We start from the raw sequence: 19,871 nt of genomic DNA, 5'->3' as shown, positions 1-19,871 counted from the left end.
GTCCTCTCCAATGAGAAAAAACTCAAAAAGCCTCTGGCTGGGTTAAAAATGATCAGACCCTTATCATCCCACCTGTCTCATTGTAATGCCCCCTCCCCTTCTCCCTTGAGCAACCTGGCCTACTCCTTCCTGACTCCTATGAGGAAAGGTATTTGGCTCACTCCTTACCCTGCCCACATAGGGGCATCATACACCCTAACCAGCCAGTGTATAGGAAGACCCCTCTTTCCCCACCTAATCAGAAGGTCAGCCGGCAAGACCTCTCCTCTCTCTCCTTCGTCCTTGGGCTATAAAAACAGACACAACCATATGCTCAGGGGTCAGCTCTCCCTGATCAGCAGGAAGTCAGCCTGCTGTGATAGCAGTGTTTCTTGTCTCAATAAAACTGATCTATTCATCACCCTGCTCTGAGTCTGGGAATTCTTTTCCAACCTGCACATGGACCACAACAGTGCTTTCTTAACCTCCCACACCCTTGATTTTAAATCCAGACCTTTTCCTCTGTTCTAAGAGATTAGAGAGTACAACTGTTATCTCTTATATTTATTAACTCTTTAAATTTAAATATTTGAGGACTTAAAAAATGACATATTCTGTACTTTCAGCTTTAACTTGTCTCTCCAGGATATTCTTCAAATATTTAAAGCCAGTTCACACATTAATAGCCCACACCCCATGGTGTGCAATGTGCATGTGCACACATGCACACACCCACACAGGCACACACAGGCCAAAAGGACCTGAAGTTCACCAAGAGTCTCTAAAAGGTAAGAGAATAGACTGGTGCTATCTTCTCGCAAAGTACAGATTAAGGTCACATCCACCACATAGCTATACAAACCATCAAATCATCAGTATTTCCTTCATTCCATAGAAAGCAAAGGAATCAGACTGACACATATCAGTCATTCTAAAGGCTGACTCTCTGTGCCAAGAGGAAGGAGTGTTCCCTTCTCCACTATCGACATGTGAATTAATAATCTTGCCATTTGTGGGTGTTTGGAAACATCGAAGGACTGAAATAGATCAGCCCCACTGTTATGAGATGCATTTCTACCAGGAAACACTATCGTTCTTCCAATCTCACTTCATGGCATAAATACAACAGCCCTTGTTTTCCACACAGATTCCTACTTGTTTCACACCCAAGCATATGCTAAGAGCTCTCAAGCAACACTCTTCCTCCAACTCTGGAAGGTGCCTTAAAACATTTTTAGCTCACCAAACACAAGACAGTGGAGGATCTGCTTCTTTACTCAAGAAGAATCATTTTCAACTGCCTATTTATACTTCGGATGGAAACCTATAGATTGAAATAAAGATATTTTCACTCTAAAATTGGCATCTGCACTGCCATAGTTAAAGGATGCAACAACTGTGTTTGAAAAACTGTCATGCAGGAAATTCCACCTTGCTTTGCAATATTCAGACTAAGTGTGCACTGGAATGAAAAGGTGACTAGCATTTAAGAAGTGAGGAAAAGCATTAGTCTCCTGAACTACTGGGACCACCTGTAGACAGAAAATGCCAAAAATGATAGTAAAATGTGTGGCTGAAAAGTAATATTGTATGATGTATAAGCAAAGGATCAGTCTTCTTTGAAAGAATTCACTAAGAAATGCTTGATTAAAAGTCTGGAATTATGCTGTATGGTACAGTAGCAATTAACCATAACTTGCTATTTAAATTAATTAAAATTAAATAAAATTAGAAATTCAGTTCTTCTAATGTGGCAATAGCCACTTTTTAAGAGCTCAACAGTCATTGCCATATTGAGCAGGAAACATAGTGGAAGTTTCCATCATTATACAAAGTTATATCGGACGGTGTTGGTTTAGAGGGTTCTGTTTGACTACTGGGTTAACATCACTTAAACATGAGGCCTTAAAGAGATGAAACAGAGCACAACATGCTGCCAAAAATGACAGCTGATAGAAGGAAAGTAAGGTGGAAAGGGAAAAAAAATAACTCCACTCTTGGAATAAACTATTATGTTACAGCATTGACATTTTATTGTAAGAAACATCCTTAGACAGGCAGAGAAATCTTGTGCTAAAATGAAAATGAGTTAGTAAATACTACTATTTGAATACCTCTTCACACTCTTCAAAACATTCACAAAATGTACCAGCCTCTTCTTATCTGCTGGTGGCTGGATTTTATCAGTCATCCCTCAAATAATATTCATCCATCCCTAACTTCCTGCCCCAAAGTTCTGGTTTTTTGAATATATAACAAAACATTTTAAACATATATTTAAATAAACAGAACCCCAATAAAAAATAGAAAATTGCAGACTCTCCCCATTAAAAAAAAGGCAAGAACTTTATTTTAAACAAATCTTTAGGTTTGTATTACACCATATCCATATCTAAACCAAAAAAAAAATCATAATGATGATGCAAAGGAAACAGAAAGCTTCATAAAAGCACATTATCCAAATACTACTCTTGGCCAATGCTTTAACTAAATACACAGTGGATATGAAAGGTACAGTATGGCACTTAAATAAATAAGAGCAAAGAGAAGGAAATATATTCACAGTCCAAAGCAATAGGTTTTTGAACCTTTGGTATATGTCTCAAATAAGCATCCGTAAACACATGTTAGCCAATAGTGTTTATTTTCAGATTTCTTAGCCGGTGATTATGTGTGTTTCAAAAATAACTGATAAAATAATAAATCAGGATTGACATGGGCTGATTAAGGTCTCTGGTGTGAGCACACAGGTAAATTCAAACCATGGCAAAATGAAGTGCAGCTGTGTTGTGCAACAAAACCATACAAGAAAACAAGTGAAATACACCAGTTAGAAATTCTGTGGCTCGGGTAGACACCCTTGATATTAACAACAACAAAAATATTTTTAATGCTGTCCAAAGTCCACAAGCTGCAAGGCAGAAATATCCCAAAGCTCATAACCACATGCCTAACAGTGCAACAACCAACCCACAGGAGTGTTGTAGTTGCATATTGCAATTCCCTCCCACCCACCCATCCCCTGCCCCTAATAAACAGCACCAGTGCAGTTTGAGTTAAAAAACTGGAAATATTGAGACATTCCGAAGGTTTTCATAATGAATAAGGGCCGGTCAGATGGGGCTATGATGCAAACTTCTGCCCTGGCCATTCTTCGAAAAGCACCCCATGGAACCCTCTTGCTTTCAGATAAACCATATTAGGTCTACCATAAGGCCAGATTGAGAAAAAAGCTGGCATGCTATCTTGGGTTGAGGGAGAGGGACATGCTGATGAGGGAGGTCCTTGAAGGATGCCTCAGGAATGTTTGTCCTGCAGCCCAGGATGATGGGATGTGTTGAGAAAGGTCGTAAATTTTGTACCAATGAAATATTTGACTCATGCCATTCACCAGAATACAGAGCTTAGCAGAGCTAAGTCTACTTGGTAGCTGTGCAAGTCCACTATGATCAGGATCAAACTGAACCACAAAAGAAAAGGTCCCAATGAAGTCCAATGCATCCATCACATCACTCTACCCAACTGTCTCTGGAACCAGCGACATGATGTGGTAATGGTTCTACTTTCTCTCCTCTCCCACTGATGCAAGATCTTCTCTTAACCAACCACACTCTACATCTCAGTGATGACTGTCACATAAATAAGAGCAGATAGAGACACTCCCAAGCAATCATCTGCCTTGGGGCTGCTTGTCATCCCCCAGGCCTTCCCTAAACTTGCCCCTTCACACATAGGCAGAGTCACTGGACTGAGTCCTGCCAAAATTGGGAACACTGACCCGGGGCAGGTCCTTATTGCGGATCTCATAGACTGACTTCCTCTTGGCCTGGGCCCCTCTCACGGCCAGCTTTATCTTGCGCCATCCCAGGTGGTTGAGTTCAGCCAGGTTGAGTACAACACAGATGCCGCTCACAGCAAACATAAACACTAGAAAGACAGTCTTCTCGGTAGGCCGGGACACATAACATTCCACCTCCTTGATGCAGGGGTAGCGGTCACACTCATACAACCCTGGAACACTGAAGCCATAGAGAAAGTATTGGCCCACCAGAAACCCAATCTCCAGGGCATTTCGGAATACCACTTGGATAATGTAGAAGCGGGAGATGCCTTCCTGCCTTCGGAGCTTGGATCGAGCTGCAGTGCGCAGCCCTGATGGGTGTGGGGTCAGCTCCTTAACCTCTAAACAATCTGGCTCCGTCTCCTTGCTGGTGTTCTCTGTGTTCTGCAGCACCCCATTGACAATAGCATTTTGCAACTTCTTATCTTCTCGTTTGCCACCACCACTGCCCCCACCCCCAGTTCCTCCAGGACCCCCCATGGATTCAGGGGGGTCTCTGTCCAGGGCCAGGAAGACAGTAGAGTAGCGGCGTTCTCGCTGCTTGGCAGACTGGTGCACAGAGTAAGTGATGAAGCAGAGACTGGGGGTACACACCATTATGATCTGGAAGACCCAGTAACGTATGTGGGAGATGGGAAAGGCGCGGTCATAGCAGGCCTGGTTACAGCCGGGCTGCAGGGTGTTGCACACAAACATGGTCTGCTCATCATCGTACACCGTCTCCCCCACAATGGCCACAATGAGGATCCGGAAGATCACCACCACAGTCAACAGGATCCTGAGCAGGGGAAAAGGGAGGAAGAGAGGTTCTCAGGGGCTGAGTCACTGACTTAAGAAACCCCGCTCCTCCCTTCCCAGCTCTGACATTGACTGGGGAGCTATCCATTCTAAGTGGTACTGAACTAGGAATCCAGCAAGCCTTTTTGACTCTTTCCTCTCTGCTGGTTGTTGGTAGACTGGGAACACTTCATTTTACATGGATCTCAAGTATGTGCAACTCCATACACTGGACATGGTGTATTTGCAACAGATCAATTTCATCTGTATATGGAATGTACAGAGGCACAAAACACACCTTCACTCTGGATATGGCAAATGCATCCAGAAGAGCTGAACACAGAGAGCACATGTTTCATAGTCTACACACATAATATGTATATAACTACTCCAAGTGTATATTTAGTTTCTCAATATGAAATTGAACTTAATGTTTTATATAGACAGATAGCTATGAATATATATACACATATATATGTGAATATATATGAAGACAGTTATCAGTTGCACGTGTGGGTTGCTAGCACAGTTTTAACAGGCAAATCAGTCTAGCTTAATAAATATTTGTTGGGAAAAGATACATCTGCTCCGAAGAGCAAATCCATCTCCCCATTTGTCCTTCTCTGTCCAAACACAACCCTGCCTTCTTTGTAGATTCTATTTAGGGAATCCGATGAAGATTGGCTCTGACTGCGGAGAGTGGGGGAACCACGACTGAGCCAGTAACTCTTTTGCTAATAGGAGAAGAGTGATTCCCCTGGTAATGTTTCATAGGGGAGGGATGGATAGCTGATGAGGAGCAGCTGGAGGAGGGGAACATCACTGGGCATTAGGCAATCCCTAAATGACAGGAACACAAGCGCGTGGACCAAGGATGACGGGAAGGAGGCAGAGGGTGGTCTGGGGGCTGCTGGGGCTCTGTCTGGACGTTAGAAAGGACTCCCGGGGACCGCCCGACGGGTCCCGCTGACAGCCGGCTCGGCGCCCTTACCTCCCGATCATAGTGGAGTGCTGCTGCACCGCGGCTTCCAGCAGCCTCTCCAAGATGGTCCATTCCCCCATCGCTGTGCATCCGGAGGCAGCAGACAAAGACTGGGCAGCGCAGGGCACGTTCCCGCTCCTGGCCCCTCCCCGGGCCGCACCACCCAAGTAGGAGCGAATTGCCTCCCAATGAAAGAATCAAACAAAAAATTTAAAAATTCCACTATTCCCCTCTCCCTTTTATCGTACTTAAAAGAGGGAGATGGTGAAGGAAACCCAAGCGCGCCCGACTGATGGGCAGCTGGCGCAGTCTGGATATCAGGCACGAACCTCTCGCGCCGTCCGGGGGTCAGGTCTGGAGCCCATGGATGCCCGGGCAAGGGACGGGGCGGAGCGGAACGGGGGTGGCCGCGTGCAGGTCCGCTAGCTCTCGCCCGCCCGGGGGAGGTCTTTGGGCTGCACTCACCCCCGGGGGGTTGGGAGCCGAGGAAGGGTCCGGGCACAAGCCCCCGCGCCTAGCACTTCAGCAGGCACCGGGCGCTCCCGCGCTGCCGCCTGCGAAGCCGGGGCGGAGCGCGCGGAGCTGGCTGCAGGGCTCGGGAATCCTCGGCCGCCGCCTCTAATCCGGCCTTAAGTAGTCTCCGCCTGCGTCACGCCAGGTCGGCGGAGGGGAGACGAGCGCGGCGTGCGGCTGTCGCTGCGTGCCGGGGCCCGAGGGGCAGGGGACGCGCGCTGGGAGAGAGGGGGGCAAGAGTCCTGGGGCCCTGGCGGGGAGTGGGGCGACTTCGAGAGGATGGATCACAGCGCCCCTCGGGGCTTCTCCGGACGCGCAGGTAACCTCACCTGACCACTAGCCCCGGGCAGGAGAAGGGGCAGCCGGGAGCAGACGCGTGGGAGAGTGGGGAGGGGCGTGAGCAGGTAGTTTAGCGTCTGTCGCTGCATCCCTCACCTTTTCCTTTTTGTCTTTGGGGGTACTACTGAAAAGCCCTCTTTAAACGGAGATGCTGGTTGGGTGGGAGGAGAATGGGGGCAACTGTAAGACGCTTTTCCATATCCCTTGGAGAGGACTAAGAGTGAGTCTGCGGTCTTTGCCTCTATGGATCTGATGAAGAGGTGAGGAAAGATTGATGAGAGTCCATTTAGACTGAAACTTAAATGTAGGTATGAAGCTGCCTCTAAGGACTGGGGTCTGAGCACAAGACTGTACTAAAAAGGTGCCTAACGTGAGCGAGCGAGTGGCCATGGTTAAGATTCGCTTCCCCAGCGCAAACCAGACGATGTGCTGTTCTTAATGTCTATCGCGTATTTATTTATTTATTTAGGGGTATTTACTTCTCAAGTAAACCGTGATCTAATCTGAATTTAAGGAGGCCAATTACTCAACTAGCTAGAATTCACAATCTCACCCCACCTGGTTTTTTTGGCCTCAGAATTCTCCCCCCTCAACCAGCAGATTCTGCTTTCTGTTTTTAAATTTACATTTTGCTGTCAGTTCTATGGAGAGCAACTGCTTAACTGGTCGCTAGAAAATTGAAACAATCACACCAGGCTGCCGATTAGCTCAAGGGACAGATATTAGGAAACACAATAGTTGGGAGTGTATCATATATATGTACCCAAAGCACAATGGTTAAGGGGTTCCCACCCTTTAAAAAATACAACTATGAAAGAGTTGCTGACTTATTCTAGACAGGTAATGTAGCCTTAATTATCCACAGGGATCATAGCACATACACAAGCCATACCTTAATGGTCCTTCAGTTCTAGACCCAAGATGGGTGGGTAGCTGGTGACACGGGGACTGGGAAGAGGGTTACAGAGCAGAGGCTTGAGTCCACTCACCATGCACCTCTGCATAAAATACGTTTAAAGGCACAACTCAAGCTTCAATGAGAGTGAGAGAGAAGTGGGGTCAGTGAGATCCCTGACACCCTTACCCCAAGGAAGCAGTTTCTCCCTGCAAAGGAGCAAAAGAGTCCATTGAAAATAGAGAAAGATATAGGGTGTAAAGGGAACATTAGGGCTATGGCAGGTGCTCCATATTTCCTGCTGGGTAGAGAGGGGGTGCAAAAATGGGAATAGTTGGATATCCTGTGATCTAATCCACCTCCAGGAGTTCCTGTCGTGGCTCAGCAGAAACAAATCTGACTAGTATCCCTAAGGAAGCAGGTTCGATCCCTGGCCTTGCTCAGTGGTTAAGGATCTGGCATTGCTGTGAGCTATGGTGTAGGTCACAGACTCAGCTTGGATCTGGCATTGCTATAGCTGTGGTGTAGGCTGGTGGCTACAGCTCTGATTGGACCCCTAGCCTGGGAACCTCCATATGCCTCGGATGAGGCCCTTTTAAAAAAAAAAAAAAAAAAATCCACCTCCAGATGGTGATCCCCCAACTCAGACTTGGCATGTTTTCTCAAACTTGCTGCCTGCTCCCTTAGGCCCTGGCTCCCTATTTTCCCTCCTTCTCTGGTAGATTCTTTGAAGTGAAGGATTTCAGACAAGGAGTGAATGAAAGAGAAAGTCCCAAGAGAAATCTGTTTCACATATTTAAATATCCCAAAATAGACTGCACGATTCAAACTCATTATGTGGCTTTCCCAAACCCTTAAAGATGGTGGTCTTAAGGACACAGATTGCAGGAAAGTCATTTTGAATGTTCTCACAGCGCAATTTTGAGGCATTAGGCTATAACTAAATTATTGATCATTAGTTTACTATTTTATTTTATTTTATTGTCTTTTTGCCTTTTCTAGGGCCGCTCCCTCGGCATATGGGGGTTCCCAGGCTAGGGGTCTAATCAGAGCTGTAGCCGCCGGCCTACACCACAGCCATAGCAACGCTAGATCTGAGCTGGTCTGCAACCTACACCACAGCTCATGGCAACACCAGATCCTTAACCCACTGAGCAAGGCCAGGGACCGAACCCACAACCTCGTGGTTCCTAGTCAGATTCGTTAACCACTGCATCACAATGGGAACTCCTAGTTTACTATTTTAAAATATACATTAACATGACAAAAATTCAACATATGAACACCTGTGTATACAACACATGTGTAAACACACAAAATACCTATATAGAAATTATATTTTAAAACTCATTAGATTTGGTAGTCTGTTTTTATATTAAAAACTTTATTCTTACTACTACCCTTTGAAAACAATGAACTGTTTTTATTTTTATTTATTTATTTATTTTTGCCATTTCTTGGGCTGCTCCTGCGGCATATGGACGTTCCCAGGCTAGGGGTCTAATCCGAGCTGTAGCCAACCTACACCACAGCCACAGCAACGCAGGATCCGAGCCACATCTGCAACCTACACCACAGCTCACGGCAAGGCTGGATCTTTAACCCACTGAGCAAGGCCAGGGATCGAACCCGCAACCTCATGGTTCCTAGTCGGATTCGTTAACCACTGAACCACAACAGGAACTCCTGTTTTTATTTTTTTAATCATTCATAAGTTATTTTATTTCACTACATTGTTTCCTCTATCTTTTTAAACATTTTTCATTGAACTAGAGTTGATATACACTATTATATAAGTTATGGGTATACAATAAAATGATCTATAATTTTTAAAGGTTATACTCCACTTATAGTTATTATAAACTATTGACTATATTCCCTGTATTGTACAATATATCCTTGTAGCTTACCTACTAGCTTGTACCTCTTAATCCCCTGTCCCATGTTGCCCTCCAATTCCCTCTCCCTACTGGTAACCACCAGTTTCTTCTCTATGTGAGTCTGCTTCTTTCTTGTTATAGTCACTGGCTTGTCATATTTTTTAGATTCCAATATAAGTGATATCATACAGTATCTGTCTTTGTCTGACTTATTTCACTTAGCATAATGCTCTCCAAGTCCATCTATGTTGCTGCGAATGGCAACATTTCATTCTTTTTTATGTATTTCCTTTTCTTGAGGGCCAGTCACTTTCAATTAATTAATTGCCCCAACAGTGCTGTAACAATTTGAAAAGGTTCTGTGTAGAGCTGGGCATCTCTGAGTTTCCTCAGCACATTGTCTCAACCAGCTAGATTCTGACTCTCTCAATTGCCCTCTGATTAAAGATCCCCATTTTAGCCAAAAGGGAAATTCTTTAACTTTTATTTAAAACTCATTCTACTCTACTAAAGTAATAGTTTTGGATTAAAAAAAAATGGAAATCATAGAATAAACTTTGGTGTACATTAGCCCATCTGGGGATGCTCATTGCAAATACAGATGCCAGGTATGATACAGATGATACAGATCTAAATTAAAATCTGTAGAAGTGAGGTTTAAGTACCTGCATTTTTATTCAGTTCTCACCAGTGGATCTAATAAAATAAAAAAGTTGAAAACATTTACTTCTATGTGTATTAAGATTGGAAGTAATCCTGGAAATCAGGAAATCCTATCCCCTTGTTTCAGATGTTAAAATTGGCCCAAAGATTAAGTGCCTAAAGTCATGCAAGTAGCTAAGGAAAAAAAATCTATGAAGAAAATTCTATTAAGAGCCCTGGAGAAGAGGACCAAGTAATTTTAAAAGATGGAAAATGTGACCTTTAAGGAAGGAAGGAGGAATTAAGGTGATGTGGATGATAGAGAGAGAACTATCTGAAAGCATCTAAAGGAAAATAATACCTGGACTATTGACTTCATGAAGCCAGGTCTCACCACACAGGAATTTCCGTTGACAGATCAGGAAGATATTCTCCATGTCAAATGGAAAAAACTAAAAGCACATAGCAAAGGACATAGTTAAATATTCTAATACAGGGAAGGAATGGAGAATTACCAAGAATAATCCAATTTTCTACACAGCTACATCTGGGTTTGCTCTTATCCTTATGTGTGCTTAAAATTTGGTACTCTCTTTTTATTTCTGCTAGTTTTACTAAGATATAACTGACATACAGCACCATATAAGGTGTATAGCATAATGATTTGACTTACATACATCATGAAATAGTTATCACAATAAGTTTATGAACATCCATCGTCTCATATAGATACAAGATAAAGGAAATAGAAAAAAAATGTTTTCTGGTGATGAGGACTCTGTGGACATATTCTTTTTTTTTTTTTTTTTTGGTCTTTTTGCTATTTCTTTGGGCCGCTCCCGCGGCATATGGAGGTTCCCAGGCTAGGGGTCGAATCGGAGCTGTAGCCACCGGCCTACGCCAGAGCCACAGCAACGCGGGATCCGAGCCGCATCTGCAACCCACACCATAGCTCATGGCAACGCCGGATGGTTAACCCACTGAGCAAGGGCAGGGACCAAACCTGCAACCTCATGGTTCCTAGTCGGATTCATTAACCACTGTGCCACAACGGGAACTCTGAGGACATATTCTCTTAACTTGCATGTATAACATCTGGCAGTGTTAATTATATTTATCATGTTGTACATTACATCCCTAGTGCTTATTTATCTTCTAACTGGAGGTTTGTACCTTTTGATTCTCTTTTCAATCAGATTCCCAGGTGAACCTGTTAGCTTAGTAGCTTCAAATATTTGGTAAATGAACCCCTCTAAGAGTTTTGTTAAGGTGTAAAAATGAAACTGAATCCACTGACCTCTCTTCTATTGGACCATAAACTCTTGGGGAGCAGAAGGCATGCCTTATACACAGTGCTTTCCATACACACACTTAGTGTCTTTAGCATTGTGGAAGCTTTTAGTTTGTTGAAGGAGTGAGGTTTTTCCTCAACCTGGGAAAGCTGTGTGTTCTTTGAGTATAGGTGGGTCCTGGCTCCCCCACGACCATAAATTACATTTAGACCGAGAAAAGAAAAGGTTCCCTTTGCTAAGTGAAAGTCCCTATGCATTTGGGGCAGCTGGACCCCTCACTAGCTAGCCTTGTTGCTGACATCCAGCCCCCTGCTCTCACTTTGTGCTCCTCTCACTCACTGTGGTCTGAAGGCCTGCTGAGCTAACCTGGAGAATGCTGCTGAGCATGCAAAGTTTGGGCTGCAGCACCAGAGAGGCACCCTCGGAAAGCTGATCACAGCCCTGGATACACCGGCTCAAGGAAGCACCAGCATCTGTAGCCTCTGAGATTTGTGTGGCTTGAGGGGGACTGCATTTGGTTTGGGATTGGTCTCTGTGTTAAAGTCCTCCACATTTCATTCACAAGCAGCTAGGATTAACTAAGCTTTATCTCCCCCAGTGGCCTACATACATCTGTTTCCTAATGAAACCATCAAATTGTCCTTTGACAGGGCAAACCCAACCTGTCTTAAGAGACTTGAAAGAATGTAAGTGGCAGATGAAATTTACTCCTTTTTGCTGCAAACTGATTTTTCTTTTTCTGTGCATGTACATGTTTCCTTCCCTATGTTTAAGCCCCAGCTTAAATGTTTAGGGAAATACTTTTTGTTTGCATTGTCCAGACAGAATTTAGAGAGTGATATTCCAGTATTCCATACAGGAGCAGAGCTGTCCAACTCGCCAGTTATGAGTAGCCCTAAATATGGTGGTTTGCTGTGTGGCCTAGGACTCTCCTGAGCCTGTTACCTCCAAAACTAGTCTGAAAAAAACAGACCAATGAAACAAACCCTGTTCTGCAGTGTCATGGACACAAATGCCAAGTTATGTTTTGGCCTCAAGAGACTATATATCCAAATAGCAGGGAAATCTACATCTGCCTTCCAATTTTTTGAATAAAAGGGTATGTATCCCTTTAAAAAAAAAAATCACATACACAAATTCCCCATTCCCCACCTTGTACATAGAGAATATATGTGTGTGTAGTAATATCTCAGGGATTAACATAATATGACATTGTGGCCAGAGCAGATGTGTGAAATCACAGCAAATAAATTAACACTCATTAAGAATCAAATCAGCCCTGCTGACACATAATCTTTCATGTTTATGTCAAGTTGTGATTCCCATTCACATCAGGAGCTTCCCAGGGGGGCTCATTAAACATGCAGAAAGAGATTTAAGTCAACACTATTCAGAGTTACCCAGCTCCAGTGCAGGGAGAACCTGCCTGAGGTCTGGGCACCCTCCTCTTCACACTCTCATTGTCACCGTCCAGCCAGAGTCCCAGCCAGGCGGGATATAACTGGGCTTCCTGCTGTGTCTATTTCCAATCTGCATAAAAGAGCTGAAATTGCAGGGGAAATGCACATGGGTAGGACCTGCCCTTGACAGAACTGCTAGCTGGGAGAATATGTTAGTTCCCATATGCACCCTTCCTGTACTTTTCCTACATCAGAGTGTGCTGCTAAAAGTTGAATCCATCCTGTTGTTTCATATCTACAGCCAAGATAACATTCGTCCCCAGAGGAACCTCCTTTGAGATCTGGAGCTGATTTTCAAGGCTCTTCCTTGCTCTCATAATCATACAGGGATGTTTTGGTTGTCTAGTATCTTGACCTCTTGAAATTTAGCCAGTTCCTGTTTTTTATCAGGACTATCAAATCAGGCATTGTTAACCCAAAATCTTCTGTGATTTTCCAGTTCTTGTCCATCTACCTGCCTTCTGATCTCTCTTGGACACCAACATCCAAATCTGGTCCAGAGAGCCTCCTATTTCTGGAACTGGAAAGGGGCCACCCCTCACTTGTCACTCACCATGTGTACAGCTCCCTGGGTACAGTATTTTGACAGTCAGATGAGGGTTTGGTTCTGGTTCACAATCTTCTTGGACTTTCAGGACCCTATCCAATTTTTTTTTTTTCGGTTTTTAGGGCTGCACCTGCTGCATATGGAGGTTCCCAGGCTAGGGGTCTAATCGGAGCTGTAGCTGCTGACCTGTGCCACAGCCACAGCAACACAGGATCCGAGCCGTGTCTGCCACCGACACCACAGCTCATGGCAATGCTGGATCCTTAACCCACTGAACAAGGCCAGGGATCGAACCTGGGTCCTCAGGGATGTTAGTCAGATTCATAATCCTCTGAGCCAAGACAGGAACTCCAAACCAATATTTTTCATTCTGATATAAACTCATCCTTTCACCTTGACTACAGACTGCCTTTGGTCACATCTCCCACCCCTGGAACTCACCTTGAATCTACATCCTGTTGACCTCTGGCCCTCCCATCATTGGGCTTCACCCACTCACCACCCCTCAATCCACCACCATAAAGGAAGTAATCCGATAAACAGGCACACCAGGGTGTTAATAACTGATAACCACTTAATGTATTATCCTTCTCAGAGGAATTATCCTCATTTAAGTTGCAAAGCCTTCATTCAAAGAAATGAATTTTTCTAGGTAGTTTTGCAAACACGACACAGGAGAGAAGAGCTATTGGAGGGCAAGGAGCCCTCCAAAATCACACCACACACGCTTCTATGTGCTTCTTTTATTGATCTATAAAGTGGGCCTACTTGTAGAAATCCAGGAGTTGCACTAATGCAGTGGTTCTTAAATTTTACTGCACTTTAGAATCACCTGAGGGATTTTGAAAAATCCCTATGCCTATGCTATAACCCAGACCAATTAAACCAGCATTTCTGGAGATGAGCCCCATGTATTGGTATTTAAAACAAAACAAAACTCTCCAAGTGATTTCAATATGCAGTCACATTTGAGCACAAGTGCAGTTATACTCCCTATCAGCTACTTAGACACAACAGCCCCGTAGAACTCCAGTCAAATAGGCTTTCTCCTTGTGCTGGGAATGGTGCTTCTGGACACAAAGCCAGAATTTCATTCTGAAAATGTGTTCCTGTGGTTCTGTAAGTACTTAATCCATACAGGCTAAGTAGTTAGTTGCTAAACTGCAAACACCCATCTCATTTCATCTCAGTCCACTCCTGGCCATCTGGTCCTCTGTATTCCCATTACAGGGCCATGTGTGTATTAATGAAATGATTGCATCTGATTACATCTTTTATTCAGAGCACAAGAACAGTCTGTGTATTTTTTCCAGCATCACCATTTCTGATATGATGTCAATAATTAAGTCATTCTTTCTATTTCCTACAGAGCTGGGATGGTCTTCCATGAAGGTGAGAGTATAAATCAAATATGCTGTTGCTTTCAATAAACTTCAATTATGCTGTTTGTTTCATATAATACAGATGTTTCAGTGACGAGCATAAGGCATTTGTTACTGGTCTCCATTTTTATTTTTTCAAATTAAAATATAGCCGATTACAATGTTGTGCCAATTTCTGCTGTACAGCAAAGTGAGCCAGGCATACATATATGTACATTCCTTTTCTCATATTCTTTTCCATCATGGTCTATCCCAGACCAGATATAGTTACCTGTGCCACACAGTAGGACCTCATTGCTTATCCATTCTAAATGGAATAGTTTGCATCTACTAACCCCAAACTTCCTGTTCATCTCCCTTCCTTCCTGCTCCCCCTTGGCAATCACAAGTCACTATATTTTGTATTCTCCATGTCTGAGTCTGTTTCTATTTTGTAGATAGGTTCATTTATGCCATATTTTAGATTCCACATATAAGTAATATCATATGGTATTTGTCCTTCTCTTTCTTACTTCATTTACTATGATAATCTATAGTTACATGCATGGTTTCCATTTTTAAATGTTCATCACATAGTTCACATTAATAACCAATTGGTATACAGGAAGGATTACCTAAGAGCACTTAAGAGCTAAGTTAATCACTTTTTTCTTAATTTCACTAGGCTTTATCTCTGCAATAGGTCAGATGGTCAGAAAGCTACCTGCCTATTCTATACTTTTCTGCCCTTTCTTGGTGGAGTAGAGAAGCAGAGGAGGGAAGGGGACCCATTTCTTAACTTGAATACTTACCATAGTCTTCTGTGTTGTTGCAGTCAAGACTGTTCTTCCAAGGGAAATTATAGTGCCCACGGTTCAAATAAAAATAGAGTTTTTCTGTCTTGTGACATCTGAAAGAACAAAAAATGAAAGAAGGATGGATAAATAACATGCTACTCATGCTTTATTATTAACTAGTCATGTCCTCTCCTACCCCTTTACTTTCCCAGAACATACATTTTTATCTTTGTTTTTATTTTTTTCTTTTTATGGCAGCACCTGCAGCATATGGAAGTTCCCAGGCCAGGGGTTGAATTGGAACTGCAGTTGCTAGCCTATACCACAGCCACAGCAACATCAGATCCAAGTTGCATCTGCACCCTATGCCACAGCTTGCCACAATCTGAATCCTTAACCCACTGAGCAAGGCCAGGGATCAAACCTGCATCCTCAGAGAGTAAGTTTCGGGTTCTTAACTTGCTGAGCCACAGCAGCAACTCCTATAACATACATTTTTAAAAATCAACAGAGATGCCCATCTATCTACCATGTGTATATATATGCATTTCTACAACCACATTCCACCAACCCATTAGATTTCATCTTTGTACATATGAGTTCTTGGCCCTCTCATTTATTTGTTTGTTCAGTGAAGATTTATTCATTTCCTGCTCTGGGCCAGGGTGATACAAGTGTGAGAAAAACAATATGGTCCTTGACCTCATGGAATTTAAAGTGGGAGAGACATACTAATTAATCAAATCTCAAGGACTAATATTTAACCTTAAAACCAGGCTAAGTGCAATCAGTAGACATGGCTAGAGATCTCTCTCAGAGCTGCGTATAGAATGCGGCAGGAAGGGGCTGGACTACTTGGTGGGGAAGGGCTGGGGGTAAAAGACATTCTTTAGCAGAGATCCAAAAGAAGAATAGTAGTAAACCAGGGAAAGGGGGGAAAGAAGAACTTCTGAGCTGGGGGAACAGGAGTAAGCAGACCCTGAGACTGGAGAAATTAGCACAGAGAACTGCAAGGTCTCCACAGGTGGTTCACTGAGCAAGGAGGGGATGCTGGGGTCTGTTTAAGCATCCCCTGAAACTAATGTGTAGCTTTTGAAGCCTTACAGACCAAAGGTGGTGGCTTTTCCCCTGAAACTAATGTGTAGCTTTTGAAGGCTTCTAAAATACATTAGGGCCGCACCCATGGCATATGGAGGTTCCCAGGCTAGGGGTCGAATTGGAGATGTAGCCACTGGCCTACACCACAGCCACAGCAATGTCAGATCCAAACTGCCTCTGTGACCTACACCACAGCTCACAGCAACACTGGATCCTTAACCCACTGAGCAAGGCAAGGGATCAAACAGGGATAGAAACTGCATCCTCATGGATATTAGGGTTCATTTCTGCTGAGCCACCATGGGAACTCCTGGGCTTTTTTGAAGCTCAATTTCTTTGCATGATGAAGAGAATCATTTGAAGGGGCTGGACAAGAGTGGTTGGAGGGAAACTAGAAACAACACTGCCACTGCTAACGGGTTCCACTCAGTAATAACTTCCTTCCCTTGGGGACTGTGTGGCCCCACCAACGAACCATCTCTAGTGTTCCACCCTGTCTGCTCTCAGGGAAATGAACTAGAGACCTCCTCAGGAACCATACCAAACTCGTAATCTTTAGTTAGGAAATAAATGGGCCCTGGTCAACATAATACCTCCATGATTAGTTGAATTACAAATTTTGATGTCCATTTCAAAATGCCCATCTTTAGGCATGGTAAACAAATTGTAGTGGACAGCCCCTTGGAACATAGCAACTTTATTATTTTTGGCCATGCCCATAGCATGTGAAAGTTCCCAGGCCAGGGATCGAACCTGTGCCACAGCAGTAACAATGCTGGATACTTAACCCACTAGGCCACCAGGGAACTCCAGGAAACTAGCAACGTTAAAGAAATGGCAAGAGTGGGTCCTCTAATCAGGGAGGCCAGGGCTCTCTTTTTTTGCCTTTGAAATCCACATTTTGGAGTTCCCACTGTGGCAAAGTAGGTTAAGAACCTGGTATTGCCACTGCAGTGGCTCAGATCACTGCTCGTTTTCGCTCTCTGGCCCAGTCAGTGGGTTAAGGATCTGGTGTCACCGCAGCTGTGGCCCAGATTCGGCCCCTGGCCCAGGAATTTCCATATGCCACCACCGCAGCCAAACAAAAAAAAAAAAAAAAAAAAAGAAAGAAATCCAGGTTTTGCCTGAGTTCTACAGTTCACCAGGAGCTACAGCAAAGTCCAGGTAGAGGGTGGGGTTCTTTGCAGGAAGAAGAACATGTTGAGACATTAATATTTAAGCATTTCCAAAGATATTTGCCCATTCATTTTTTTTTCCATTCATTTTAAATAGCAGTGTTTAAAGACAGTAAAACTATCAAATAGGACAAGGGAGATCAAAACTGCTGTTGATAATTGAACCCTGGAAAGAGGACATAAATGAAAATTCTCTCCCTAGAATATTAATTTACTCCAAATTTAGTGCCCTAACTCAAGTTCCAAGGCTCTTCAGAGCCCCTTGTTAACAGGTAAGAAAACCCTCATTGCTTGAAAACTTGCACCTTGCTTTTTACTTTGAGTTGCATGAGCCACCTTGATTACCCAATTTATTTTCATTGGTGGCTTCTGGTAATACATACTTTCATGAGTCTGAATTTAAAAGAGGGAGACAAAATGATGTTCACCTGCATCACATTCTTTCATGGCAATTTTGAGCTGGGATCCGAGTTCCTCTTGCTTCTCCAGCATTCAAGTAGGAAGGTTTCCATGTGTTGTCCATTAATATGCAAAGGCTTCTGGAGTTCTCACTGTGGCGCAATGGGTTAAGAATCCCACTGCAGGAGTTCCCGTCGTGGCACAGTTGTTAACGAATCCGACTAGGAACCATGAGGTTGCGGGTTTGACCCCTGCGCTTGCTCAGTGGGTTAAGGATCCGGCATTGCCGTGAGCTGTGGTGTAGGTTGCAGACGCGGCTCGGATCCCGCATGCTGTGGCTCTGGCGTAGGCTGGCAGCTACAGCTCCAATTGGACCCCTAGCCTGGGAACCTCCATATGCCGTGGGAGTGGCCCAAGAAATGGCAAAAAGACAAAAAAAAAAAAAAAAAAAAAAAAAAAAAAAAAAAATCATCCCACTGCAGCAGCTTGAGTCACTGTAGAGGCTCAGGTTTGATCCCAAACCTGGTGCAGTGGGTTAGAGGATCCAGCATAAGCTCTGGCTCTGGTCCTTCCATATACCACATGCAGCCATTAAAAAAAAAAAAAAAAAAAATCCAATGACTTCTGACTATTTACAAAACAAACTCCCCTTCGAAGAGTGGGTTTGCCATCACTGAATATATTCGCATGCATATTTGCCAGCCCCAGGACACAAGTGAGTTCCTAAAATGTCCTATGCACTGGCGGTAGGCTGTAATGCACACATGGAACCTTCCAGGTGGTACACAGGAGGAGCTACTTTGAAATACACAGTGTGGTCAGTACTGAGTGTGTGTGTTGATAGGATGGGGGTGAGAGTCCAACATAGTATTTTGGATAAATGCATAGGTCACACAGGATAGCTTCATCTTTTACTCAAAGTGCATTTCCCCGGAATATGATTACAATAATAACCCAACCTACTGACAGTTTTTCAGTGGTTTCTATGGCCTTCTGGTCAGGCCAGACATTAGCAAGCTATTGGGCTGCACTCAGCAGGCCTGCGAGCCCAGAAATTGCCCAGCCTGGAGTCCAAAGAGAGGCCCCAGAAACAGCGACAGAGATATCAATGGTGAATCAGAAAAGGTATCTTACAAGTCTAAAACAGAGTCCTGGAGCAACTCTCCATCGTACGTGGCAACTGGCAGTGGCGAGCAGGACCGCAGGACGTGGCAACAACCTTCACTGCTACTGGAGGAGGCTACCATCTATAGGAGAGCTGACGCTGATGTCAGGTGGGATCATCAGTTACCAGGGAAACCAGCAGCTGGGACATATCCCCGCACAGCCCCTCAGGTTAACCACCTTCTCGAGGGCAGATTTTTCCCTTCAATGATCCAGCAGAGGGAGCTTGTTCTGGCCTCAGGACTAATGATCATTAGCTGGGGCTGGGGGCAAACTTGGTCAGCTGAGTAGGGTGCAGGCGAAGGAGCCAGAGAACAGTCATCATGAGTGGCCTGAGCAGACCCAGGCCCCTAAGGAGAGCTCCTTAGATCTGGCCTGTACCTACCTCTCTAGTTTAATGGCCTGTCCTCTTCCCACACACTGCCTACCCTCCAGTCACCCAGATCCCCATGCAGTTCCCCATTGCACCATCCCCTCCCACATATCCTTGCTTTTACAGGTGCTAGTCTCTGCTGAGAAGGCCTCCCCTTGCCCACTGGTTGGCTCTAACTCCTTGGCCCCAGACCTCCCTCCCAGCTGTAACCTCAGAGGGGTGCTCTGGCAGGAATCAGAGCTCATAATGGACAAAACGGTGCTGCAGATAGGTCTTCCCTGCTCTCACAGGTTCCAGACCAGCTCCTGTGAGGGGGATTTGGGCAGAAATGTTATGCAGCCCTCGGATGAGCATCCT

At 44.3% G+C, this 19,871-nt stretch overlaps 1 protein-coding gene across 11 annotated transcripts; it reads right to left on the bottom strand.

Moving 5' to 3' along the window:
- GJD2 (gap junction protein delta 2) lies at nucleotides 1,990-19,291 on the bottom strand. 11 transcript variants are annotated; one of them, XM_021098291.1, is made up of 7 exons: nucleotides 19,112-19,291; nucleotides 15,321-15,418; nucleotides 7,516-7,535; nucleotides 7,324-7,429; nucleotides 6,528-6,680; nucleotides 5,589-5,761; nucleotides 1,990-4,598 (listed from the first exon to the last, which is right to left on the bottom strand). In XM_021098291.1, the coding sequence occupies exons 6-7, from the start codon at nucleotides 5,657-5,659 to the stop codon at nucleotides 3,704-3,706; spliced, it is 966 nt and encodes a 321-aa protein (XP_020953950.1). In that variant the 5' UTR covers nucleotides 5,660-5,761; nucleotides 6,528-6,680; nucleotides 7,324-7,429; nucleotides 7,516-7,535; nucleotides 15,321-15,418; nucleotides 19,112-19,291; the 3' UTR covers nucleotides 1,990-3,703. The 11 variants fall into 11 exon arrangements, with proteins under 11 accessions (XP_020953950.1, XP_020953935.1, XP_020953948.1 ...); XM_021098276.1 differs by lacking the exons at nucleotides 6,528-6,680; nucleotides 7,324-7,429; nucleotides 7,516-7,535 and adding exons at nucleotides 10,210-10,300; nucleotides 18,007-18,129; XM_021098289.1 differs by having other exon boundaries at nucleotides 7,421-7,535.

This window comes from Sus scrofa, chromosome 1 (genome assembly GCF_000003025.6).
Source record: "Sus scrofa isolate TJ Tabasco breed Duroc chromosome 1, Sscrofa11.1, whole genome shotgun sequence".
In the NCBI taxonomy this organism is placed as follows: Eukaryota; Metazoa; Chordata; class Mammalia; order Artiodactyla; family Suidae; genus Sus; species Sus scrofa.
Note: the sequence above shows the minus strand (reverse complement) of the source record. Positions and strands in the feature narration are given on the sequence as shown.

Excerpts from the sequence above, each read along its gene's own strand:
- GJD2 (XM_021098276.1), bottom strand. Across the intron at positions 4,599-5,588 it reads CACTCCACTATGATCGGGAG|GATCCTGTTGACTGTGGTGG; the intron begins GTAAGGGCGCCG and ends TCCCCTGCTCAG.